Source organism: Pyrus communis, chromosome 10, assembly GCF_963583255.1.
Source record: "Pyrus communis chromosome 10, drPyrComm1.1, whole genome shotgun sequence".
Lineage (NCBI taxonomy): Eukaryota > Viridiplantae > Streptophyta > Magnoliopsida > Rosales > Rosaceae > Pyrus > Pyrus communis.
Window position 1 is genome coordinate 22525398 of NC_084812.1, and position 26579 is coordinate 22551976.

Here is a 26579-nt window from a genome sequence, read left to right on the forward strand (position 1 = left end):
ACTACAAGGAAAAAGACTTACCACAATATTTACATGTATTAAATACAATATCATATTCACGGTAAGATTATGACTGTATTAAGTACATACATTTAGTTTCCTAACATTACTCTTAGATGAATTATATTAACCATTTGATGATGATTATATTAAATATATATAAATATTGTAGGTTTTGAGCAAAAAAAAAAAAAAATGTTGGCAATCTCAATTTAAATTTTTTAGCATTATTGTTTTATCATGACTAGGATTATGACAAAGGGAATGAAATTTTGATTTTGATGCCTATGGGGTTTAGGGTCTAAGAGTGATTTTGATGCCTATAGGGTTTACCAAATGCAGATCTCAAGGCCAGATGTAGGTTACAAATTTCAAATTACTGATGTTGATTGTAGATTTTTGGATGGCAAAGCGATGTAGATTATGAATGCAGACAGATTCAGATGTTGATGTTATGATGTATGAAAAGAAAGCATATGAACGTATACCGAATTTAGAATTACATATTTCAATGGTGCCATTGCAAGATTCACATTAAGAAAGAAAGAAAAAAAAAAATTCAATTTATCATCATGTACAATTGTCACTCAAGTGGTTACTAATCCAAGCATTCGAACGATCGTTATACAATAAAAACAAATTTTATATATTATAGGATCTGTATGCTTATTATTTTTCTCTATTTTATGATTAGTTACCTCTTCTCTATATCTAATCATTTATTATATAAAAATCACTCATGAATTAAATTTGTAAATACATTGAAACACAAAAATGAGAACCCTCAAATTCTAATTAGGGCTGGTGAAGAGGAAATTATAGGGCATGATGAGAATAAAAGAGCCGCGCGTGGGCCTTTCCATGTAGTATTGGGCTTTTCCAGAAGACGACAACACTAACACAAGAAGAGAGAGAGAGGGAGAGAGCTTATTCCTTCCTTCTTCAGGAGAGAGAGAGAGGAGGAGTGAAGGCGCTCAAGTTTGTATTTCAATTTTTTCAAACGAATTTCTTTCAATTTCTCCTCCTCTCGTTGCTGGTTGCGCATCAAAACGCAGCATTTTGCAGAGTTTCTCTCTAAGAAGTAACTCTGTAACTACATAGCGATGAACGCTGCAATTATCGGTAAACCCCTCTCCCTCTCTCCCTCACTCTCTTGATAGTTCACTTTTAATTGAAGAATTGAAGATTTTGTTATCGTTTTCATTGAGTTTGATGGTTTTTGGCAACAAAATCCAAAATTTAGATGTATGATTAGTCAATTAATTAATTAATTAATTACTTAATTGTGTGAAGACCCATTGCAAGGGGATTTCCCAGAAGTGATAGAGGAGTATTTGGAGTATGGCGTTATGAAATGCATCGCCTTCAATCGCCGCGGCACCCTTCTTGCTGGTAATTTTTCCACCCTTCTCTGCCCCATTACTTTTTTCTGAATAAATTTACAAAAAAAAAAAAAAAAAAAAAAAAAAAGGAAAAACAAAAGGAAAGTTGTAAATTTGGTGCGCATTAAGTTGTCCTTTTGATATACAATGTGTAACATTGTAGACTGGCTAGTTATCCGATTTAAAGTTCAAGCATTTGGCATGAATTACTTTCAGTGCACACCTGTTTCAACAGTGAATGTTGCCACGTAAGCTCAAGGCGCGTATTTATGCTCAACGTAGCATTTCTTAATTGCCTTGTCCGGGTTTATATTTTCTGAAAGTTGAAAATTGCCTTAAATTTATGCCCGAAAGGGCTAACAGGACAGTGTTGGCATTGCAACATTTTGGAAGGTATCGTTTTATGTTGTTTTGTCAGATTGGAGACCTTCAGTTTTATAATTGGTCGGAATTCTGTTATTGTCTTCATGCTTTGCCCTATGACAGAGGTGTTGCTGAGGATTTTACGTTTTTGCTTTTTTAGAATTGGGCTCCTTGTTCACATATATGGTAGTTTACCAATGCGCTGATTGTCGAGTTGCATCTGCAAAGAATTAAGTGAGGTTGTTTATAGCAAGCTGTAACGATAATCATGTCATATTGATTGTTTAGGTGAAATTTGATTTTTGCGTTCATTTGTACTATCATTGACATTTGATGTGTCCTTATGTTACTGGAGATATTCTGAAGAGTCTTCTTCTTACGAGCGATACTTGTTTGATATTCTTGATCAGCTGGGTGCTCTGACGGAAATTGCATCGTATGGGATTTTGAGACCAGGGGAATTGCCAAGGAGCTTCGTGACAGAGATTGTGTTGCTGCGATAACTAGTGTATGCTGGTCAAAGTATGGGCATCGCATTCTTGTGTCTGCTGCGGACAAGTCATTGACACTATGGGATGTTGTCAGTGGTGAGAAGATAATGCGAACGATACTGCAACAAACCCCTTTACAAGCTCGGCTTCATCCTGGTTCGTCTTCTCCATCTCTCTGCCTGGCATGCCCCCTCTCATCTGCTCCCATCATTGTTGACTTGAATACTGGAAGCACAGTTGTTCTTCCAGTTTCCATTCCTGACTCTAACCCAGGAACTGTCCCTCCACCACGGAACAAAATCTCTGAGGGAAGTCCACCTTTCTCTCCTACCGCTGCTTGCTTTAATAAGTATGGTGATCTGGTTTATGCGGGGAACTCCAAAGGTGAAATACTTGTAATAGATTATAAAAGTATTCAAGTGCGTGCCATGGTTCCCACTTCTGGAGTTTCTGTGATTAAGAACATAGTATTCAGCAGGAATGGACAGTATTTGCTTACAAATTCAAATGATAGAACAATCAGGATCTACGAGAACCTTCTGCCCTTGAAAGATGGACTTAAAACCCTGGATGACATAAATGAGACCCTTGATGGACTTGATGGTGTTGAGAAGTTGAAAGCTGTTGGATCAAAATGCTTAACACTTTTCCGTGAGTTTCAAGATGCCATCACAAAGATGCACTGGAAAGCACCTTGTTTCAGTGGTGATGGTGAGTGGGTGATTGGTGGTTCTGCAAGCAAAGGAGAACACAAGATTTACATATGGGATAGGGCTGGACATCTTGTGAAAATTCTTGAAGGGCCAAAGGAAGCCTTGATCGATTTGGTGTGGCATCCTGTTCACCCTATTGTTGTCTCTGTTTCACTGACTGGTTTGGTTTATATCTGGGCCAAAGATTACACTGAGAACTGGAGTGCATTTGCTCCTGATTTCAAAGAGCTTGAGGAAAACGAAGAATACGTAGAACGAGAAGATGAGTTTGATCTAATACCTGAAACTGAAAAGGTAGGAAGAGAGTGAAATCTGGGCTATTTTTTTGTCCATTTTCTGGTGTCTAAATTAAAAAGTAATTTATGCAGGTAAAAGACTCTGATATTAATGAAGATGATGAAGTTGATATTGTGACAGTGGAGAAGGACTCAGCTTTCAGTGATTCAGATATATCACAGGAGGAGCTATGTTTTTTACCTGCAATTCCTTCTCCTGATATTCCGGACCCGCAAGATAAGTGCATAGAAAGTTCATCAAAGCTGGTGGATAGTAATTCTGGCTCCCCTATTTCAGAAGAGGGCACACCAAATGGACGTGCAATTAATCATGCGTCAAGTCCACTTGAAGGTAAGATTACTACTTTGATGCGTATTTGTGTGCCCTTGAATGGGTTTTATGACTTAAATTTCAATTTCACAAGGAATAGCCCTAGAACTCTCATTCTCATTTTCTATTTTGATAGAAAAAAGAGCAAATTCGTTTTTTGAAAATTTAAAAAGAGCAGTTTATCAGGCATAAAATTAATATGCCAATGCCATAACAAACATTAAGCCTTTTCCTCTGCATAGATGGTCAATATTCTTCTGTCCTTTTGGTGCACAACACACCAATGGGGGGTAATAACAAAACATTACGCCTTTTCCTTTGCATAATATCATATTAACAGCTCCAGTAGTAAGCTTAATCTGTGAGGTTTGGTTTTCTTGCTCAATCTGTGAGGTTTGGTTTTCTTGTCCGAGTTTTGATCTTCAGTTCGAAACCCTTGATTACTAATCTTATTCTGGCACCCAACATAGACTGATATAGTGATGATTTCATAAGACATTGACCTTGTACTCAGATTGTAAATAACATTTTTCTCGCACCTGTTTTGTCGGACCAATTGGCTCATATCCAAACTTATATATGTCTATTGCAGAGGATGCTGGAGCAACACGCTTGAAAAGAAAACGGAAACCTTCCGAGAAGGGGTTGGAGTTTCAGGCTTAGAATGTTACGAAACCCTTCAAATCTATTAGTAGATCATTGTAACTTAAACATAAATGTGTAGTCAATTAGGATTTTGCTTCACATGTGATGTATCACTTTTTACATTCACAGCAGTGTTGCTCCACTTATCACTTTTTCTATCCTTTAAGAAGTATGAAATTTATTCCCTTGCTTGCTGTATGGATCTATCATCTGTGTTAATTTTCTTGTGAGTTATTTGAATGGTAATTGGTTATGTCTTTGTTTATTCTTCACGTGTACGCTTGTAACTGTAAAGCCTTTGAGGTTCTATAAGATTGTTCTGGATTGCTTTGGGGAGGTTTTCCTATTAGAGATAAATGATGGCCTTGTGGGATAAATTCCTGTACAGCTGGCACTTACTCTTTCTTTACCTCCCTAAAGAAACCTTTGATCTATTGATGTGTCACTTTTTTTAATGTTCTGCAGTTTCAAATACACCAGAGATGACAATGGTTGATGCTGCTAGGGATGACCATTCTCTTGCATCTTGACACTTGGGTGCCCATGGCAACAACAAAATATTTGCAGTGACTAACAACCGAAGAAGTATTACATGTATCAATGGCACTGCGATTAATTTACCCGAAGCTTATGATCACTGTTCTTCCAGAGATGTCATAAATGCCTATATCTTCACCTGCATAGCACCCCGTGGGCAAAATCCTGTTTGGAATTGGATTACTTGATTGAGGTTTTGAGCTACGTTGACACTTTAAGGGGAGCTTTGGATGATTTTTAGGTATGTTGTATGATTAAATCATGTGTAATGTTGGACAAAGCAGTGTATAATCTTAGTTTAGTCAAAATGACCAATTTGATCCCCATCTTTGGATGCCTTTTCAGCTGGGTCCGTGTAATTATAACCGTCTCTATCATGTCTGCGTAGATTTTTGTTTACAACTGATGACAAATCAAAGAATTCGTCGGTTAATTTGAAATTTATGAATCAAGTCTCTGTATATATGTTCTGTTTCCCATCAGGTCTGTCATTAAATTTTAACTGATCGATGAACTCTTGAAGTTTCTAGTGTAGAATTTCAAGATTTCTTTGATGGCATATTTCAAGAATTTCAAGATTTCTTTGATTTTCAGTGGTACTAATTTTGGGTTCCTATGGAGATCAACAACTTGATGGTTTGTTTGGTATGGATTGATTCCGAGATGATATACCCAGACTGAACTGGTCATTTGTAGCTTACTATAAGTTATCATCAGCGACAATGTATTGCTTTCATGTTCCAAGGATGGATATATATATATATATATATATATATATTTACACTGGGTTGTAAGGTATATTTACGTGTCGAAGGTTAATTCCTATACAAATTGATGTAAAAGCTGCAATACTTGTGCATATGTTTGTATACTTTGTAATAACAGATTTGTAATGGAATGTGAAAGGATGCTGGGCTTAGTTTTTGCCTGTTGCAGAGGACCAGATATTGTAGGATGCAGAAGCCCCTAGTGCCAGAAGAACTAGAACTGCCGCGCCCATATTGATCAACATCTGCTTCTCTTCATCGCTCATCCCGTTCCCGAGGTTTTTCATATGCTGCTTTGCACCACCCATCACATTTGCGACCACGGAGTCCTCTTTAGGCTTACTGAGACCCCTTGCTTCTTTGCTTCTCTCACCGGTTTCCTTATGTAGAGTAATTTTGTTAAGTTTCTCAGCATTCTTCGGTTCTGCATCAGGCTTCCCATCTGCTTCTCTCTGATCCCTGTTTTCAACCCGCTTTCGAGACACACTCTCGACAGAAGCCTTTCCCCTCTCTCCATCATGACCATGCTCTTGAGACTTGGGCATGCCGATGCCTGTTTCCGGACTAGTCAAAGGTAACAGCCTCTTCTCATCCCTTTGTTTGAAATTCTGGGTCGATGAAACTGGTATTGGCAGCGCCGCGTCCTTATCCTTTTGTGCTTTTGTCTCGGCTGCAGTGCCTTTCGGAGGGCCTAATGGACGACCACCATTCTTGTCATCCTTTTCTTTTTCATCTCTGGCAGTGAAAGTAGCCTTTTCTGCCTTTGACGCAGCAGCGGCTGGTGTTGTCAAACTCGGCTTTGAAGGAATTGGGTCCTCTTGAACTTTCTGTGGCATCGGCTTGGGAGCGGTTGCAGCAGTTTTCGGTGGTGGCTCTTGGACTGGTTTGGTTGCTGCTGTCTGTGTGATGACTGGCTTTGGTATTGTGATGGTAAGAATCCCATCGTTAAATTTGGCATCAATTTTACTTACGTCGCAATTTTCTTGAATCGGAAATGTTTGGTTGAAACGGCTCGATTTGTTGTTGCCCAGAGGTCTTTGTCCATGAACCCTAATCACATTAGGGTTATGCTCAATAGTAATCCTCACCTGCTCCTTCACAAAACCTGAAAACAAACCATATATTTTGTGACACGTGGGTTAGGTCAATTCAGTTGTATCCCTCGTTCTCTGTAGATTTTTGATATAATTGCAACGCAATTTAGAACATTAACTAATTTTAACGCAAGGAGTTTGAGTTTGTTTGAAAGTACTTTTAAAATAACTAAAAAGTGTTTTCAAATCACCAAAAGCTCATATGATCATGTTTGGCAGAAAAGTAGAAAAGTGTTTTTGGATCCAAAAAAGCACTTGCAGTTTTAGTAAAAGTTGTGATGTGCTTTTAATAGAAGCGCTTTTGCTTCCATTGAGAGTGCAAAATGAAGTAGAGTTGGGTAAAGAAGAAAGGTATAAAGAAGAGGAAGAGACCAGGCAGATGAACAAGTACTATGTGAGCTTCCTGCTCTTCCTTCAATTCAAAGCGGGGCTGGTAATCTTCATAAGTGGGACGATTGGTTTGTCTTGGTCGGGTATTAGTACCAGAGCTTCCACCAATTGGACCACGTCGCATAACCATCTCTCTCTCTCTCTCTCTCTCTCTCTCTCTCTCTCTCGCTTTTGGGTTTCTGTAGAAAATGTTGGTTGGCCTGCCTGACAATTTTATATATAAATGGGGGATTGAGGAGTTAGTTTTCCTATGGTGTTGTATGAGGTATAACGTCTCGTGCAAACTAAACTAAAGTTGGTTGGTTGCCCTTCCCTTCCCTTTCCCACCAATTAGGGTTTTATCATCCTTAATTTCCTTCATTTGTGTTTGTTCCAAACTTCCAATGGAGAATATTTCTAGGGTAAAGATTAGTATATTCGAGTGCTAATACTAGGCCGAAAAAAAATGAGTGTGATATTAATATATTAGACTCTTATACGAATCATACTTGTACAGTGTGTAGAAAAATTTGAATATTAAGTGTGTCGAATTTGAGTATGATACCAATATATTGAACCCGTGAGTTAAAAATATATACAATTCATGAGTATGATATCAATATACTAAACTCAAACTAGCGTAGTAATAACGTTAAATGTGTCAAACTCAGATTGACGAATTTAAGGGTGAGTAAATCTGGTTTGTTTGCATGAGTGATTTACGAAAAGGCACGTTATGGAGATTCTCTACACGTTCCCATCGCAAAGGCAAAGTGACAACTGCACGAACCAACCAAATCAAAAGCCACCTTCTTTTCTTTCCTTTATATTAATAAATAAAATAACACATTTTCAATTCCAAAAGAGTCAGGACTCTTCCTTCCTTCCTCTTTCTTTCCCAATAATTATATTCTAATTAGTAATTAATAAGCATAACTTATAACCTAATCTCCTTCTTCTTCCTCCTTTTGTTCTAGTTTCTACTTGCTACTTGCTTCCTGCCTATAAAAAAGGTACAAGAAATCATTGCATTTTCAGCTTCATTTCATTCATCTTCATTTCATTCATTCATTCATCTTCATTTCATTCATTCATTCATCCAAGCTTGGACTCAGTCGCATTAACACTACTCAACTGTAACATCTCTCTCTCTCCCTCCCTCTCTCTACATCACAATGCTGCTCTTCTTCTTCTTCTTCATTGACTATATATAATTAATTTTTGATGCTGGATTATTATTTTTCTACTTTAGCTTCTGAGAATATTATGAAACTTTAAGGATGGTGGTTATTTATTTATTATTTTGTGTTGGACATCATTGGATTTATGTGGGTGCTGTATCTTGCTGGTTCACATGATATAGATGGTGTTCCACATGATCTCCTAGAAGGGAATATATAATAAGCTATTGGAAATCTGCAACTTGGATTTTAAATTTGGAAAATAATTGTTTTTGAGGGCCATTCAGCTTATTGTTATACAAAATATATATAATTTAATGGGTTTTCAAAATATAATCTTCCTACGCAACCAGGACAATGACTTTGAACAAAAACTCTCTGTATGCTTTTTTCTGTTTCTTGCATTTTCTCAGCCACCAAACGGATGGTTAGAGCAAATGATGGACAGTGTGTAATTCGGGTCTTTCGTGTTTGGTTTACCAGAGTGAAAAAGGATCCATTTACAATGGCTTGGGTTTCGTTACCAGTGGTGGGTTTGTTTTTGGTTTGGTGGTGGATGGGTTTGGCTACGGTCAAGGCTGATTACATCATGTACAAAGATCCAACCCAACCAGCAGCTGCTCGAGTTGGGGACCTTCTTAGCAGGATGACTCTTGAAGAGAAGATTGGTCAGATGGTGCAGATTGATAGGAGTGTTGCCTCTATCGATGCTATGAAAACTTACTTCATTGGTATGTAATGTATCTATTTCAATACAACCTTCAACTTTGTTTGATGTACACCAACATAAATTGTTTGATTTCTAGTGTTTGTCTCATACTGTCCGCATTTCATTCCTGTTATATCTTCAAATCAACCCGTTAAGTGACTTTTTATGATGGCACAACACAATTCTTGTATATCTTTCTTGTGGGTTTTATCTTATTAAGAAAGGAGTTTACGCACGAGTTGGGGTGTTCTCTAGTGATTTAATTTATATATACGGATAAAATGGTTGAAGTAGCAAAACAAAGGGGTGCAGTTGGTTAAAAAACCCTGGAATTGGGGTTATTCTGCAGCGATAATGTCTGTGCATAGGGTGTTTGAGATGTCAATATTAGGATTTTATTCTTATTGTGCAATTTTCCCTAAACATATGTCTAGAATCCTGCCTTGGTGTCACCAAAAACCACACATTACTTCTTTTTGTTGCATTTCTATATTTGTACAAACTAAACAGGAAGTATCACTTTGACTCTGGAGGCAGCAAGAACATATCCTGTTATGAGATTGGTTCTTCTGTATTCGATTAACAAGGCTTCAGATTGTTCTCCTTTTCCCCCATTCTTTGTTGCCTTGGAGGGAGTAAGACTTTCGGTAAAGAGAAAAATATTGAATACACTGAGATGATACGACAATGGAGTGAGGATGTGTTCTGATTTGGGCAGGTAGTGTATTGAGCGGTGGTGGCAGTGCACCACTTCCAGAAGCTAGTGCTGAAGACTGGGTTAACATGATTAATGGATTTCAGAAGGGAGCTCTATCTAGTCGTTTGGGCATTCCGATGATCTATGGCATTGATGCTGTTCATGGACACAATAATGTCTACAATGCTACAATATTTCCGCATAATGTTGGGCTTGGAGCTACCAGGCAAGTAAAAGTTTCAGATTCTATTTGCTTCATTTGAAAACATGATAGTGCACTGTTCTATTTTTACACAAAGGATGAGATCTATCACCGTCATTTAAAAGCAGCACTCTGAAACTCTATAACTACAGCAAGGTCCCATTAGGGTCAAATCCTTCCAAGTAAATCTCTATTATACTTCAGCAAGTATTAAAATAACTAACCATGCATTTCAAAATCCTTTTAGATGTTTTTCATTTTATAGTTCATTGAATGTGTCTTCTTTCTATTAAATATTTCCAATACACAGGGACCCTGAACTGGTACGAAGAATTGGTTCTGCAACTGCTCTTGAAGCCCGAGCTACAGGGATTCCTTATGTATTTGCTCCTTGCATTGCGGTAAATAATACATTGCAAAAGGATTTATGCGTTCAGCATTTTCTTCTTTTACATGCTTAACAATGTCCTTTGAGTGCATTCATATTTTCTCCATCTGATGACTTCTGTGCATTGCCTGGAACATCCTATATAGGTATGTAGAGATCCAAGATGGGGCCGGTGTTACGAAAGCTACAGCGAAGATCACAAAATTGTGCAAGAAATGACGGAGATTATTCCAGGTTTACAGGGAGATATCCCTGCAAATTCTCAGAAAGGAGCGCCATATGTTGGTGGAAAGTACGAATTTTATGAAAATAAGCATACTTCTATCTTTCCTTTTTTATTTTTCTCTGTTCATTCCATTTTCATTTTTCCTTCTTTTGATTTAAAAGATACAATCCTTTGTATTGTAACCATTGCTCATGATCTCAATTTACTGGATTTTGTGAGTTTAGGGAAGATAATTTGGATAACACGCGTCGTGTTTTTCTAGTTATGGATTCAATTAATAAATCAAATGAATTTAGTGGTTCTTTTTATCTTTTATTTCCTTTACTAATGTTAAAATACTCAAGCTTTAAGTGATTCCTGATATATATTTTAGTAAAAAGGTTGCAGCTTGTGCAAAGCACTTCGTTGGTGATGGTGGCACGAGCAAGGGCATTAATGAGTACGACACTGTGATTGACCAACAGGAATTGCTTAGCATCCACATGCCTGCCTATTCTGACTCCATCATCAAGGGTGTCTCAACCGTGATGATTTCCTACTCCAGTTGGAATGGGGAAAAGATGCATGCAAACCGTGATCTAATTACGGACTTCCTCAAGGGCACCCTTAAATTTAAGGTACCATTTTATTCATTTTTGTTTAATATCCAAGCTTGTTGCAGTTTTCTGGAGTTATCAACAATCACATGCACAGAAAGGTATAAAGTGGAATCATGTCTCATCTATGTACTGAGATTTGATGTAAGCACGAAACCAGCATGCCTAGTGTTAAAATCTTTCCATGAATTCAAAGAAAGGTTTCTGGCACCAAAACCTTTGCATATTGCATTTATCAGTACTTTTATTTGCGTGGTTTTCTCTTCCTTGACATCTCATAGCTTAAATTACAGATTTTCAAAATATATGCTCTTAATCGTGACTAGTTGACTGCTTTATAACTGTTCTTTCCCTCAATCTCTTCTTATTCTTTAAATGCTGTCAGCCTTATCTGTTTTCATTGCCTTTCTCAACATTGTGTATTTCCCACATGTTGGGTTTTAATACCTCCAATATTATCTAATCAAATTCAAATTACTTCCACATTACACATTAATGTGGTCAGGTTTTCTTGGACATTGCTTAGTGATTAGCATGATTCTTCACTTTCCCATGTTTCCACTTTTAGTGTCTATAGATGGGTCCGCTGCATTTACTTACTTTCTCGTTTTCCCCTCTAACGTCATCTCCATTTCATACAGTCAACCCCACTTTGTGGGATAAGGCTTAGTTGTTGTGTTGTGGTTTCTTGACTGCCCATAATGTTGCCATTACAGATTATTGTCTTTGTAGCAATCATAATACATTCAAACAAACTTCTGATGCAGATTAGTGCCTAGCATACATCGGTACCGCATCAGTTATATGATTTATCCTGTTTTGCATCAGTTCCCACATTTTAGCGTCTTTAAGCTTCATCTGTGTTAATGAGTTGAAATTTCAGATTCCATATGAAATTAAGGTATTTGTGATAAGTTGATAACTCAATAATATTACTGATCTCGAGTTCTGGTTGTTATCGGTCTCACAAGAGGTGCTTCATTTTGGTGACTCTATTGTACCTTTATCTGTGTTCTGCACTGTTTCATGCTAACAGCAGATGGTGTTTTTGGTTGAACATTCAGGGTTTTGTTATATCAGACTGGGAGGGTATTGACAGGATTACCTCGCCGCCACATTCAAACTACACATACTCTGTCCAAGCTGCAGTTCTAGCTGGAATTGACATGGTTCGTGGCTTATTTTATACAAAACCTCTTACAGAAATGAAAGAAGATAATAGCGTCTGTGTTGCCCTATATAAAACTCCTTTTCTATTCTGGTTCGAAATTATATAACTCTGAAAATGGTTCTCTTTGTTTTGAAGGTCATGGTCCCTATCAACTATAAAGAATTCATTAATGATCTCATTAACCTGGTCGAGAATAACGTTGTCCCAATGGATCGTATTGATGATGCTGTGGGAAGGATTCTGCTTGTCAAGTTCACCATGGGTCTTTTTGAGAACCCATTGGCTGATTTCAGCCTAGTCAACGAGCTTGGAAGCCAGGTCAGTTTATCCGAGATAATCAAATATCAGGATTTGCAACCCTCCTATTGGTCATTTGATTGATGTATGTAGTTCGTTAAAATTAGAATGGACATTCCTTTGAAATTGGTGTTACATTCAATGGCCAAAAGACTGCTTAGTAAGCTTTGTATTTATTGATTTACTGACATGAATCAATCATTTTTGTATTTTAATTTAACATTACCAGGATCATAGAGATTTGGCAAGGGAGGCTGTCAGAAAATCCGTTGTGCTTTTGAAGAATGGGAAAAGCGGGAATATTACAGATCCAGTCATACCTCTTCCCAAGAAGGTGTCTAAAATTCTAGTCACCGGCAGTCATGCTGATAATCTGGGCTACCAATGTGGTGGATGGACAATTGCATGGCAAGGATTCAGTGGCAACAATTATACAACCGGTATAGTCTGCTTTCATCGCTGTATTAAATACATAATATTCTGTCTATGTGCACTACTTTTGTGCTCTACAATAAAATGATAGAATTGAATATCCACAAAATTGAACATTAAGCACTTAATAAGAAGATTACACAGGTGCTGGTTAGTTGCAACAAGAAAATCGTCTTCACAGTTATTAGAATGTATGGAAATATATACCCGTGCGTATAGGATGTTAGTACATAAATGTATCTAATCCTGGCTGTATTTTTCATAAAACTTCCTTTTCATGATTAGGGACTACGATCCTTGGTGCTATAAAATCAGCAGTCGACTCAAGCACAGAAGTTATCTACAGTGAGAATCCTGATGGTAATTTTGTAAAGTCCAACAACTTTGCATATGCCATCGTTGTGGTTGGCGAGCATCCTTATGCTGAGACTGCAGGAGACAGCCCAAACCTAACGATGGTGGAACCTGGCCCAAGTGTCATCAGCAATGTGTGTGATAGTGTCAAGTGCATTGTTATCTTAATAACTGGCAGACCTATTGTAATAGAACCATATATTTCCTCGATTGATGCTCTGGTGGCAGCATGGTTGCCAGGCTCTGAAGGCCAAGGCATTACTGATGTCCTTTTTGGGGATCATGGATTTAGTGGAAAGCTTCCAAGAACATGGTTCAAAACTGTCGATCAACTCCCAATGAATGTTGGTGATTCACACTATGATCCTCTTTTCCCGTTTGGGTTCGGACTGGAAACTGAGTCAGTAAAGGAGCTTGTAACAAGGTAACTCATCATACATGTATATCTCTTTATAGGACCAACTTCATAGCAGGTATCCCGTTTTACTGGACGCTTGTTCATATAATAAAACTTGATGGGAAAGAGAAAGAAATGAAATTTACAAGGGAGTTGGGACCGGTGGTGGCTTCTAGGTTTCAATCTATCATTACTACATATTGTTTTAAATCATTCATATGTTACGGTGTAATATAAATTAAAGAACTTGGTTACTTGTATCGATACTGATTACAGCTTCGTGATGCCTGCAGGTCGACCTCAGCTGGTGTTGTTGCAAGGCCATGCATACTTATCGTTGTGGTTGCTCTGATTCTTAGCCTATAGGTTAGAGGTATAGTTTTGGGTCTAGGATTTTTGGGTTCTCGGCTTTTCCTAATCGCGTAGGTTTCTGCTTACGCATTGCCTTTTTCATCAAAAAATTTCAGGAAGCTTTTACTAATGGTAGATTCCTACAGCAATTGGATTTGTTGACTGACACAGTTTACGGCAGAAGGAAGGGAAAAGCCTTGAGTTGATTAGATTATGGCTGCCACACATTCTGGTTAACAAGCAAAATATAAGCATTCATTGTCGAGCCGTTTTAACGATTACAATTTACATGTAGCAAATTTGGATAATAAATTAAGTTGATTTTTGTTTTGAAATTCTTGAGTGAAAAAAAAAAAAATGTTAGGAGGATCATCATCAATGGGCCCTTCTGTTGGTCTATTAATATTTTTTTTTTAAGCAATCTTTTGCAATTTTGCTTCAATACTTCGTAGTAAATGATATGGAAAATGTATGTATGAGATAATATGGGTTTTTTTTTTATTTTTTTATTTTTTATTTTATTACAAATGATCATTGAAAGTGACGTTGTTCGTCAATTTAGTCTTTGAAGTTGAAAATTAATCAACATCATCCCTAAAATTTATTAGAAACATCAAGGAGCTGGCTATCACAACTTTTTTTTTTGGGTCTCACACCCCTTAGTCCCCTCTAATTGCCCAGATCACCGCCCATTGCAGCCCCCTGACCTGGAACAAGAGGACGCAAGCTCTGAGTGAATACAAGAAGAAACTGTCACAAACTTCACACGCATCACATGCTTCTCATACTCGCGTGTCTTGCACGAGTATATCTAAGACAAAGTCAGCTACTATGACAGCTGGCACAATCCTAGCTTATGAGCTAGTTTAATCTCAGCCTTCCAATTCAAACAAATAAGAACAAGACTAAGTACGGAACTTGAACTCTCAAGAAATCAGCGTCAAGGCTTAATCACTAACAATGCATACTTGATCGAAGAGAAAGAAAAAACATCTTTACAATACATACAGATAAGTAAATACTGACCACGTACCACCGCAGGTGAACAAGAAATACGCGAAAAACAAAAATCTAAATAGAAGAGCTCAAACACTGATCCAAATATACCCCGAAGTGCTGAAAAAATTGTCGTTTTCGGATCCATGATTGCTGTCTTGATGTATACTAGTTCCCCCAAGCGTGCTCTCTAATAGCATCCCTAATAAGGAGCTCTATATAAGGCTGAAAAAGTGGTGGATAGAGTCCATTTTAACGCTTCGAGGAATCTTTGAGGCTTTATAAAAGAATCTCTCCCAACGAGGGGCTATATCTTTTGAGTTCTATATATTTATTTATGTAGTAATTTGATTAAGCGATGATTTTTGTTTTGTGTTAGCTTTTCTTAAATTGATTTTTGGACGTGTTATCTTAAATTAATTTTTTTTTAATGAACCCTTCAATCTAAAAAGTTCAAATTGTGACAAAGTTAAATTTTATCACTTATGAATTGTTCGTTGAATTAGATTCTCTTATCTCAAACTCATCTGTTGAAAGAAACAAACCCCCACTTCATCATTTGAAATAATTTGATTTTCACGTATAATACAACAATTTACCTAACACCAATTGGTAAATTAGTATCATACAATTTTGAAAAAAATTTATTTGAAAAATTCACCCATCAATGCCCATAAATGTTAAATTAATTTGAAATTTTAATTTTTATGGAATTTAAAACAATCATTAATTAGCCAAATTGCAAGAAACATAATTAAGAAAAATAATTAAAAATAATTAAAAGAGAGTATAAGTGTATTCGGAAGTGGAGGGAGAGTGATAGAATTTAGCTTACATGGGTTGCTACTTTGTTTGTGGGACCCATTGTTTTTTGGGGCTAGATGTAGTCCGATTTTATGCTACTCAAGAAAGGAAGTTGTTAGCCCCAGTGACAGATCTAGCCCTATTTTTCGGCTCGTTGGGGATGAAATTTTTTGTTAAGACTTGGGGATGAAATTTCTTGCTAAGGCTTGAAATGTGGTAGCCTTATGGATGATAAAGCCCCATTGGAGATGCCCTAACTCAAGGAACTAAAAATGTCGCGGCCTCATCTCTTGCAAACGTCGACGTAGCCTCATTGGTTCCAAATGTTGCTGCCTCATCTCTTCCAAACGTCGACGTCGTTGCCTCATCTCTTCCAAATGTCGCTGCCTCATCCCTTCCACATAGCTTGACTCCTCAGGAACAGTCAAAATTCTACGGGGGAGGAGGGATTCCTCATCAGCCACCGCCTCATTTTGCTCATTGTTTGGTAACATGGCATTAATCATAGGTGCAGTGCTTCGAAACTGTGCCAAATCAACTCAACTCAACAAGTTTAGAGAGTTTCTAGTCACAGCTAACATTTATAAAAATTTCATCCTCAAAATTTGCAATAATTTGCCATATAATCAAAATGCTCAAAGTATAGAAAAGAAATATAAAGAAGATATTAAGTTAGAGCAGTTACATATAGAGAATGTCATTCCGTCGCATGACGAGATTGCAATGATTTCTCTATCATGCCTCTAAACCCACTTCTAAACACCAAAGTGAAATGTAAAATGACCAAATCGTCCATCAAATCACTTTTCTCAAGGCTGTAAAATAAATAAATAAAAATCAAATACACCTAGAAATTCAAAATACTAAAAACAAATAATAAATTTGGAGTGGCATATCACAAATATAGACGGATGACTTTTAAATCAGATCAATCTTTTTAGAGAAGACTTGATTAGAAAAAAAAAAAAACAATTTATATAAACCCAGTAATTTTAACTTCAGCCATTAATTTTTGTATAAACTTTATATTCCATTTCCAGTTACACCTTAAAACAGATGTGGGTGTAGAGGTAAATTACTCAATTATATAAACTGGTAAATGGGTTGGTGTGGCGTCACTCATGGGAGCCACCATTTGTGACTGGTCACAGGTCTGATGTCCCTGTTTTTTTTTTGGTCTCTATTGTGTCTTCTTTTTGCTAATAATTTGTCAAATGTCCTATGATTTAACTAAGAGATAGCTTTGTTAACTCTTTTATTTGACATTCAAAATAAATAAAACAACTCCAAATACAATGAAATACGCGCATGCGAGCGTATTGTTAAATATGGCGTATCTTCTTCTCAGACTATCATGTCTCAAACCCTATGAAAACCCAACTATCTGAACCTCTATCCTCATAATCTGCAAGAAAAACACCATTGATCTCATATCTTTTTTCTTATGCTTTCTCACAGCCCATTTTATCTTCACTTTTTTTTTCCACCCATATACAATGATTGATAAAAAAAAACTCTCTTCTACTACCTGCCCCAAACACCAATCCACTACTTGTTCTTATGGTTTTAAATCATAATAAATAAGCAAAACACACAGTTTCTATATCTCCGTGTGAACTCCAAATTCCATATCCATAAGCAACCCCTCATTTTACAGTTTCAAGTTTCAGTCGCCACCCCTTGCTCTTACTCGGGGTAGGCAGCAGCCCGCTACTCCTTTTCTTCCTCCTTCCTTCCTCTCTTCTTTGCCCTTTCCTTCTTTTTCTCCCTTCTCATCTCCTCTGTCCATTCCCCCTCCTGCATCCACCTCCTCTTCCTTTTTCTTTCTTAGTTTCCTTGGGATTTTTATCTTAGTTTTCCTGAGCCAGATCTGAACTATCCCCTGAGTTTGTCTCAGATTTGGACTTCATGGTCCTTATCTGGCGTTTTTCGCTTGCTGCTTTATGTCTTTTATTTTTCCTTCTTCTCTCATCCCTAGCTGTGATACTTCATCCCATCCCACTATGTGCTTAGGTCAGCAGGCTCCGTTCAGAAAATTGGATATTAGATCCGCTTCCCTCCCTCACTTCCCCTACCCCAACTGGCATGCCGAATCCTCATCAAGGCCAAGTGTGGGGTATTTTACAAACCCCTTAGCCTCACTCTTTACCCATATGATACTTTGTTTGTATATATTTGTGGGGGTTCGTGAAGGGGACCTGGATCTGGTGGCTACTTTCTCAATTCAGAGTTTGGCTTCCTCTGAGGATGTGACGGCGGTGGCGGTGTGGTCTTTGCTTTTGCAACATTCAAGCCTAAGCTTGTGTAGGCTTCCCGTTATATCTTGGATTGTCGTTATCATTTTGCTTGGACTTTACTTTATTTGTTGTTGTTTACCCGGTTCATTTTGGGTCTTGTTAATGTAATGAAAGATATATTACTTGACCAAAAAAATAATCACAATAAATTACTTTCCATGTGGAACAACCTAATTAGACTTTTAGGATCCACATATGCACCACATTAGGACAATAAAACATATATAATAGAATTATATCAAAAGGAGACATTGGTTGGTTTTCACCTTTAAGACGAGAGCATTTTTGTTCATCACCATAACTTTAGTGTATGCTCACCATACACCTCATCTTCTGACACGTGTTATTTCAACTAATTTTGGTTAACTTTAATATTAAATATACATTTTCTAAACCAAAAAAAAAAAAAAAAAAACAAAGGTTAAGTGAAAGGACATATCATGATGAGGAGTATGGTGATCATACACCATAATTTATGGTGTTGAGCAAAAATGCACCACCGTTAAAACAAAAATGATGGGGGGTGCCCATTTGTGACCAAAACTAGATCCGGCAGTTTCTGACACGGCACGAAAATAAAGGGTTTCGAGTCAACACGATAACTAATCGGGTCATTATTGGGTGACCCGTTAAGAACCCGTTAATAACGGGTATACATGCAAGTAATAAGTGGGTAACCCGTTTCGACCCGTTAAGAAAAAAAATTATTTTGATAATTTTAAAGTTTAATTACTAAAAGGTTTATTATAAAATACAATAGCCATATTAAAAAAATACAATATATTCTATATTAAATATATAGTTTTGTATTATTATTCTATATAAGTTAAAAAATAAAAAGTTTTAGTCATTATTTATTTTTATTATGAGAGTTCCTTATCATCATTACTAGGATAAATTTTACTTAACATGTTGTTGTCCAAAATTAAAATAAACTAGTAAAGTATTTGTATAGGCAAAAACTAAGAAGAAATACATACAAGTATGAAAAATGTGAAAGAATATATGAACACTTGTGATTCATCATTATTCCTCCAGGAGTAGATAATGGTTACACTTACATTATTGTTTAGATTTTTAAAATCCTCCAAACCCTCATGAATAATGTTTTTTATTTGAGGGCAAAATTAATAAAATTAATAATAATTATTGTAGAAGTGTAAAAAAAATGTAAAAAAATATATACAATCTCTCATAGTGACAAGCTTTACAACTTTAACGAAGGGGCCAGCTTCAAAATCCAACACTATGATCCATAAACCTTAAATTTATATTTAACCATCGATTGTCATTTACGCTTTATTCTTCTTACTGAATTTCATTTTTAAAGTTTTCTTTTTTGAAAACATGATCATCTGGTGGATGTAAGAAGATGAATGGTTCAGATCTTTGATATCACGTTTCGATATTTACGGTTAACTGAAAGATGAGTCGATGTCATATAGTTTGTAGAAACTTTATAAACATCAAGCAATATTTTTCACTAATCGTAAAACTCTGAATATAATATCAACGATCCAAACCGTTTATCTTCCTGCATCCTCTAATAGATCATGTTTTCAAAAAAGAAAATCTGAAGAAAAAAAAAATTTGATGAGAACAATAAAGCGTAAATGTAAACAACAATCAACGGTTAAATTTTGATCTATGATTTATATGATTATAGTGGCAAATTTCGAAGTTAAGCTCTTCATGAATGTGAAATCATGTTCCCGGATTTCACTGTTATAATCTACATATTTGTATTGTTGAGATTTTTATCTTTCAGGAATTTATATTAATTTATTTGAATTTAGATTTTAATTAAACTAGTTACGAAGAGTGAAGTTTGACGCGTAGGCGTAAATCGTTCGTGAAATGGAGTTATAACGAGAGAGTTATTAACGTTTAAAGTTAGGGATATTTTTGTAATTTTGCCCTCATTTAGAAGGCTCCAGAAAATCTGAAGCAAAAGATGTGCCACGTGTGTGGCTAGAATGAAAGCAAAAGAAGAGATGGATGGCTGGGATAGAAAGGAAAGAAAAGAAAGGAGGGAAATGAGAGAAAATGAGGGGGAAGAAGGACCAATCGAAAAGAGAAGCAAGGAGGGGAAAGGAGAGGGGGGGAAGGAGGGGAACCGGACCCCTATTCGACCCGGTTCCACTTCTTGACCTGACCCGGTTTTTTCATCTTCTCCAATGGTTTTTCATCGGTTTTTCCAGCAAACCACGTTATCTAACCCCTTGAAAAATGTTCCACGACCTTCCCTCTACCCATTAAAACCCAAAATTGTAGAAATTTAGCCATGAAATTATGAAAACCGCATCGGTGGGTGCGGGAACCCCTTGCCATCTATTCTCCCATTATTGAAACGATTTTCACCAATTATCACCACCATTAGAATCTCCTTGAACCCAGGAACAAAGCCCAAACAACCTTGGAGGCGGCGGAGCACCGGAGGTGACGTATTGAAGTCACCTAAATCAAGGGTTTCTGGCAGTTCGTGGGCCATTTGAGGTGTTTACTGTAAAAATTGGCCTTGGTCACAGGTATGAAACTTACTCTACTCATTGAGATATTCATTCTGGTAAAACTTGAGAATTTTTGGAAATAGTTGAATTTTCCAGTGAGTCGGGATGGCCGACCGCCACCTGCAACGACGCGTGGCTAGTGGGCCAACGATGTCTTTTTAAGTACTATTAGATGCCCTGGGTTCATGTTTCATATCCATATGACGTAAATTGATTGTTTGAACTTAGTTTCATTACGATACATTACTTGATCAAAATATGAATTGCTAATCCGATCGTTGGATCGTCACCAAACCTTAATGTGTTATAGAACATAATATTTGAGGATAACTAAAACTGATTGATTGGGAATCCGACATACGGATCTTCCCGAATTAGATTTCTAAGTTAATAAAATTAATTGTTAACCGCCACTTAATTCTAGCAATTGGCGGAGATCCGACCGTCGGATCGCGGTGAGATTTTAGTATGTTGTTCTTTGAGCATAATGTGGACCTTAGGAAGTTACAGATCTAGATTATGATATGCGGATCTTCCGGATTAAATTACTAGGGTGTGGACCCCACCGTTGACGTTTGGTCAACAGGCCTTGAACCATTTGAATTACTAAAATTAGTATTACTAGAGACTCAGTGAAGCTTTACGGACTTGTCTTGGTGAGTAACCTTAATATATGTGATATGGTGATTACCCGATTCTTTATATTAATATCCTTTGTGGATATGACATGGTTTTATAAATGTGTTTTTCTGTTAAAATGTGATTCTTTTATAATTGGTCATCAATCTATTTTTATTAAACGTGATTTGATTCATGGATTCGTAATATTTGTGAAAAAAGTGATTTGAATTGCATATTGAAATGTTTTGTAAATTGAGGGCTAGGAGGGGACTATGACCCTACTTGGTTAGTCTGTATTAGGGGTCACTAGTGGTCCTGCTTGGTTAATCTGCATTAGGGGACCATACTCAATATGGATCGCGCTTGGTTAATCCACGTTGGGCGATCCTTATGACCATTTATACATAAGGGGTGATCATGCTTGATTAATCCGCCTTGGGTGATCACTGCTTAACAGTTATGTAGGTGTGACTCTGCTTGGTTAATTCGCGTTGGGGGGTCATTACCTACCTGATTATCTTGACCCTACTTGGTTAATCCGCATTGGGGGGTCACTAGTGGTCCTGCTTGGTTAATCCGCATTGGGGGACCATATTATATATCGATCGCGCTTGGTTAATCTGCGTTGGGCGATCCTTATGACCATGTTTGCTTAGGAGTGATCATGCTTGGTTAATCCGTATTGGGTGATCACTTCCTAACAGTTGTAGGAGTGACTCTGCTTGGTTAATCTGCATTAGGGAGTCACTGCCTACTTGGTTATTTTCTCAGGGATGGCTCTGCTTGGTTAATCCACTTTGGGGGGCCACTTCCTATTTGGTTGCTTATGTAGGCTTCGGCTAAAATGCGTCCCTCTAGCCCTAGTTTTTAATGTACATATTAAAATTGGTTTTTTAAAATCTTGTGGTTTGAATTAGAAAAACCTGTTAGATGTCTGGGTGACTCATACGGAGTTTTCAGCGACTTGATTATGATTCCATAAAACATGATTCTATACTTGATGTTTATAGATTGTGATCGATTGTCTGTTTTAATTGAATATCACATACTTGTATTCTTGTCACTCACCCGAGCTACGTAGCTTATCCAAGTTCTGTTTGGCGGGTGCACCATTTCCATGATGTAGGCACTGATTTTACATATGACAATTCTGGGTAGATTATGAGAAACCGCTTGATATTTTGGTTCCGTTGAGTGGTCCAAAACCCGTTGTTGTTGGATTCTGTTGAGTGGTCCGGAATCCTTGCTTTCGCTCGTTCCCATAAGATTAGTCTAGAACCCTAGATTCGAGTGAATGGGAATTACCCACAATAGACCTTGTGAATATAAAATAGATTTACCATGTTATTGCTCATAATCCAAGTAGGAAATTATATAGAGTTCATTGGTTAAATTTGTGAAATGATATGTTATTGCATTCATTGATTAACATAATTAAATGCTAAGATCATGTATCTTTGATTTATGAATTGATGGATTGATGGGATTGTGGAATGACCTCGGTTATGAATGTCATTATTATTGTGATATCCCGGCCCCAAAAATTATTATTTTATTTTATTCTTGACGTATTTCGATGATTTGATTGGAACTAGTTCGTTAATTCTCCAAATTTGAGAAAAAAAAAGCGAGGGGTACTTTAGTCATTTCTAATTTTTTCAACCTTTTCGATCAACTCTTGAATTGGTTAGGTAGAGTTCGATTCCATGAGCGCATAAGCGTAAACATATCTTATTTCCGAGTCAAAACGGAAAAATTAGAGTCGTTTGAAGTCGGTGGCATTTTGATAATTTTACCAAAATGCTATAAATAGGAGTGAGACCTCCAGAAAAGGGGGAGGTTTCTGAAAAATGGGCAAGGGAGCTGCTACTAACCCGTTTTAGGGGAGACTTGGACCCGAAAACCCACAAAACATGACCCGCTTGTATCTTCTTCATCCAAGCTCCGTTTTGGGTGATCTTGGTGTCCATGGAAAGCTCTTGACGAACCCTACATCTCTGTGGTGTTAGATTTCCCAATTTCTCTTCCATCTTTGCAGTTCGACGCTGCAAAGCCCACGAGTTTTCCGGCAGTTTTATCATTTTTCCGATGATTCCGGCAACCCCTTTCCTTCGAGTGAGGTATGAAACTTCATCTACTCTTCATAATCTTCAAGTTGGTATGCTTAGTTTGTGCTTTCGTATTCATTTTAGAGTTGGGTGTTTAGAACTCTAGAAATCCGGTTTTCTCCGGTGAATTTGGATGGTTTTCGGTTAGAAATTATCGTCAGCCTAGTTGTGAAAAGTGTTTCCCTTGTTGAGCTCTAGCTACCACGTAAATTTGAGCTCATCTAGTTAATGTTGAAAATTCGGGGTTTCTAAACCATCCATCTTGACTACCACTGCGTGTGGCAGTGCGTGGGATTGTTCACGAGTGTTGTCTAGGTTTCAAAAACCTTCTGGTGATCCTGTGAACCTATGTCTAGCTCGGTTTCCAAAAAATTAAATTGTTTGGTGTGGTGATCAAATTGGACCACCACTTGTTTGTGTGATTGACGACAATCTGACCGTTGGATCATAATGAAATTTTAATATGTTATTGTAGAAGCATAATGTGGACTTTGGGAAGTTATGGATCATAAATCCAATGTGCGGATCTTTAAGATCGAATTACGTAGAGTGGTGGACCCTATTGTTGACCGAGAGTTGAATTGTGGTTAACATGTCTCGATATGTTCTAAATAATAAAATTAGTACTATGGGAGACTTAAGTGAAGTCTAGTGGGCCTACATTGGTTAGAGAGTGACTTGAACATATGTGATATGGTTATTACCTTGATTTCTTATATTGGTATCATCTGTGAATATGACTTGGTTTTATAATGTGATTTCTATTGAAATGTGATTATATATATATATATATATATATATATATATATATTTAGCCATAGACCTACGTTTATCAAACATGATTTGGCTTGTGTACTGATGATGATCGTGATATGTGATTTGACGTGCATATTTGAAAGGTGGTTGATTGGCATAGATGGTATGATATGATGAAATGTGAGTGACTTTAATTTATGTGAATATGGAATGGTTTTATAATTATGTTTCCTATAAATTGTTAATTTTTATATTTGGCCATCGATCTCTATTTATTAAATGTGATTTGATTCATGGATCGGTAATATTTGGGGAAAGGTGATTCGAATTGCATATTGAAATGTTTTGTAAATTGAGGGCTAGTAGTGGACTATGACCCTGCTTGGTTAATCCGCATTGGGGGGTCACTAGTGGTCCTGCTTGGTTAATCCACATTGGGGGACCATACTATATACATGGGTCGCGCTTGGGTAATCAGCATTGGGCGATCCTTATGGCCATGTATGCTTAGGAGTGATCATGCTTGGTTAATCCGCATTGGGTGATCACTTCCTAATAGCTATAGGAGTGACTCTGATTGGTTAATCCGCTTTGGGGGGTCACTGCCTGCTCGGTTACTTTCTTAGGGGTGGCTCTGCTTGGTTAATCCGCTTTAGGGGGCCACTTCCTGTTTGGTTACTTATGTAGGCTTCTGCCGAATTGCATCCCTCTAGCCCTACTTTTCATTGTGTTGTGTGAAATTATGGTTGTGAAATATTATGATTTGTTTTAGACGAACCGTTGGATGTCTAGGTGACTCATTCAGAGTTTTTAAAAGTTTGGTATTGATTTCTTATGAATGATTTATATTCAAGGTTTATAAATTGTGATTGATGGCTGGTTTTATTATTGTATCACATGCTTATATTATTGTCGCTCACCTGAGCCTCGCAGCTTATCTGAATGCTTGATTTGGCAGGGCACCAATCCCATAATGTAGGCATTGACATTACATATGACAGGTCTGGGTAGATTACGAGATACTGCTTGATATTTTGGTTTCGTTGAGTGTCCGGAACCCGATGTTGTTGGATTCCGTTGAGTGGTCCGGAATCCTTGCTCTTATTCATTCCGTAAGGTGATCTTAGAATCCTAAATTTGAGTAGATGGGAACTACCCACAATAGATATTGTGAAAATAAATCAGAATTACCATGTTTATTACTCATAATCCAATTGGGGAATTATATAGCTATTCTTGGTTAATTCGTGAAATGTTTTGTTATCGCATTGCTTGATGAACGTAATTAAATGCTAAGATCGTACATCTTGATTCACTAATTGCTTAATTGACGGGATTGTGGAGTGACGTTGGATATGAGTGTTGTTATTATGATTATTTTAGTTGATTAATATTTCTGGAGATTAATGTTGTGCTTTGTTAATTCTTTAATATGTTACACGCTATGAAATGTGATTTTATGTGGGAACGTGATGATTTATGGGATGGATGAAGTGGAAATGTTATTCGTCTTGTGGGATTATTATGTTGGATAACATTGTTATTGTTATGATTGATTTGTTGATAAATATGGCGAGAGAATATAATTGTGCTTCGTCGTTTGTTCTTTAAAAGACTACATGATTTTCATGGTGATACTTTGTTGGGACATATCGACTTATGTGATGAATGTTCGAGTGTACTGAAGTAATGAACTACGAATGACTTGGTCCTTATTTAGGGTACATAGGCAGTCTAACGAGGATGTTAGATGCAGCCATAAAGTCTACGAAGAATATTTGTTCAGTCAGATCTTAAGTTATGTTTTACCTTTTTCCAAAGGCAGGGTATGTTAGAGATGAGTATTTGGTGACATCACGTGTCGATCCTGGACGTATATCGGGATCGGGGCGTGACAATTATAATTATTTTAGTTGATCAGTGTGGCTTGATAATAATATGTGCTTTGTTGGTTAATTGATGTGTTACATGCTGTGGATGGAAGTATCGTCCTGAAAACATGGAAGTTATACGATGGATGGAATGAGAATCTTGAACGACATGTTGGTTTGTTATGTAGCCCGAGTCTAGGAATTTCATGCTGTCAGGTTATAATAAATGATTATTGAGGAATGCTATGCTTTTCTGCTTGAACTTAGTGGGATAAACGTCTGATTTTGTGAATGTCGAACTACGAATGGTTTGATCCCTATTGAGGGTACGTAGGCAGTCTAACGAGAAGGTTAGATGCATCCATAAAGTGTACAAAAAATTACTATGTAGTTGGATTGTGAGTTGTGTTTGCACATATCCCGGAGGGGGTATATGTTAGAGATACAAATTCTTGGTGACATCACGTGTCAATCCTGGACGTATGTCGGGATTGGGGCGTGTCATGAAAGTTGTAAATCTTGTCATTACAAGTGTTTATATATTTTTCTATATTTTTTACACTTGTACATTAATTAAAAAACTATTAAAGACTTTACTTAATTATTTAAGCTATTAATTAATTTATACTCATTTTGTTTCAGAAGCAA

At 37.0% G+C, this 26579-nt stretch overlaps 3 protein-coding genes across 5 annotated transcripts; 2 read left to right on the forward strand and 1 right to left on the reverse strand.

Moving 5' to 3' along the window:
- The first annotated feature begins 817 nt into the window (after positions 1-817).
- LOC137746977 (protein RBL-like) lies at positions 818-5177 on the forward strand. Its single transcript, XM_068486980.1, has 6 exons — positions 818-1122; positions 1294-1392; positions 2156-3243; positions 3318-3576; positions 4148-4221; positions 4666-5177. The coding sequence occupies exons 1-5, from the start codon at positions 1104-1106 to the stop codon at positions 4216-4218; spliced, it is 1536 nt and encodes a 511-aa protein (XP_068343081.1). The 5' UTR covers positions 818-1103; the 3' UTR covers positions 4219-4221; positions 4666-5177.
- Positions 5178-5543: 366 nt separating this feature from the next.
- Positions 5544-7147, reverse strand: LOC137746978 (inactive protein RESTRICTED TEV MOVEMENT 2-like). Its single transcript, XM_068486981.1, has 2 exons — positions 6971-7147; positions 5544-6609 (listed from the first exon to the last, which is right to left on the reverse strand). The coding sequence occupies exons 1-2, from the start codon at positions 7116-7118 to the stop codon at positions 5654-5656; spliced, it is 1104 nt and encodes a 367-aa protein (XP_068343082.1). The 5' UTR covers positions 7119-7147; the 3' UTR covers positions 5544-5653.
- LOC137746976 (uncharacterized) lies at positions 6295-14347 on the forward strand. Of its 3 annotated transcripts, none has more exons than XM_068486978.1 (12): positions 6295-6434; positions 8632-8879; positions 9576-9780; positions 10067-10157; positions 10291-10436; positions 10744-10987; positions 12031-12135; positions 12273-12455; positions 12664-12874; positions 13152-13644; positions 13911-13990; positions 14085-14347. In XM_068486978.1, the coding sequence occupies exons 2-11, from the start codon at positions 8654-8656 to the stop codon at positions 13981-13983; spliced, it is 1977 nt and encodes a 658-aa protein (XP_068343079.1). In that variant the 5' UTR covers positions 6295-6434; positions 8632-8653; the 3' UTR covers positions 13984-13990; positions 14085-14347. The 3 variants fall into 3 exon arrangements, with proteins under 3 accessions (XP_068343079.1, XP_068343078.1, XP_068343077.1); XM_068486977.1 differs by lacking the exon at positions 6295-6434 and adding an exon at positions 7825-7980; XM_068486976.1 differs by lacking the exon at positions 6295-6434 and having other exon boundaries at positions 8558-8879.
- Positions 14348-26579: the final 12232 nt, after the last annotated feature.

What these genes read in the sequence shown, in the direction of transcription:
- LOC137746976 (XM_068486976.1), top strand. Translation starts at nt 8,573, where the DNA reads ATGGTTAGAGCAAATGATGGACAGTGTGTAATTCGGGTCTTTCGTGTT. An exon ending in GTTGGGCTTGGAGCTACCAG is followed by an intron (nt 9,781 to 10,066) that starts GCAAGTAAAAGT and finishes TCCAATACACAG; the next exon opens with GGACCCTGAACTGGTACGAA. An exon ending in AGGGCACCCTTAAATTTAAG is followed by an intron (nt 10,988 to 12,030) that starts GTACCATTTTAT and finishes TTGAACATTCAG; the next exon opens with GGTTTTGTTATATCAGACTG.
- LOC137746977 (XM_068486980.1), top strand. An exon ending in CCGCGGCACCCTTCTTGCTG is followed by an intron (nt 1,393 to 2,155) that starts GTAATTTTTCCA and finishes ATTCTTGATCAG; the next exon opens with CTGGGTGCTCTGACGGAAAT. An exon ending in TGCGTCAAGTCCACTTGAAG is followed by an intron (nt 3,577 to 4,147) that starts GTAAGATTACTA and finishes TGTCTATTGCAG; the next exon opens with AGGATGCTGGAGCAACACGC.
- LOC137746978 (XM_068486981.1), bottom strand. Translation starts at nt 7,118, where the DNA reads ATGGTTATGCGACGTGGTCCAATTGGTGGAAGCTCTGGTACTAATACC. An exon ending in AGTACTTGTTCATCTGCCTG is followed by an intron (nt 6,610 to 6,970) that starts GTCTCTTCCTCT and finishes GTTTGTTTTCAG; the next exon opens with GTTTTGTGAAGGAGCAGGTG.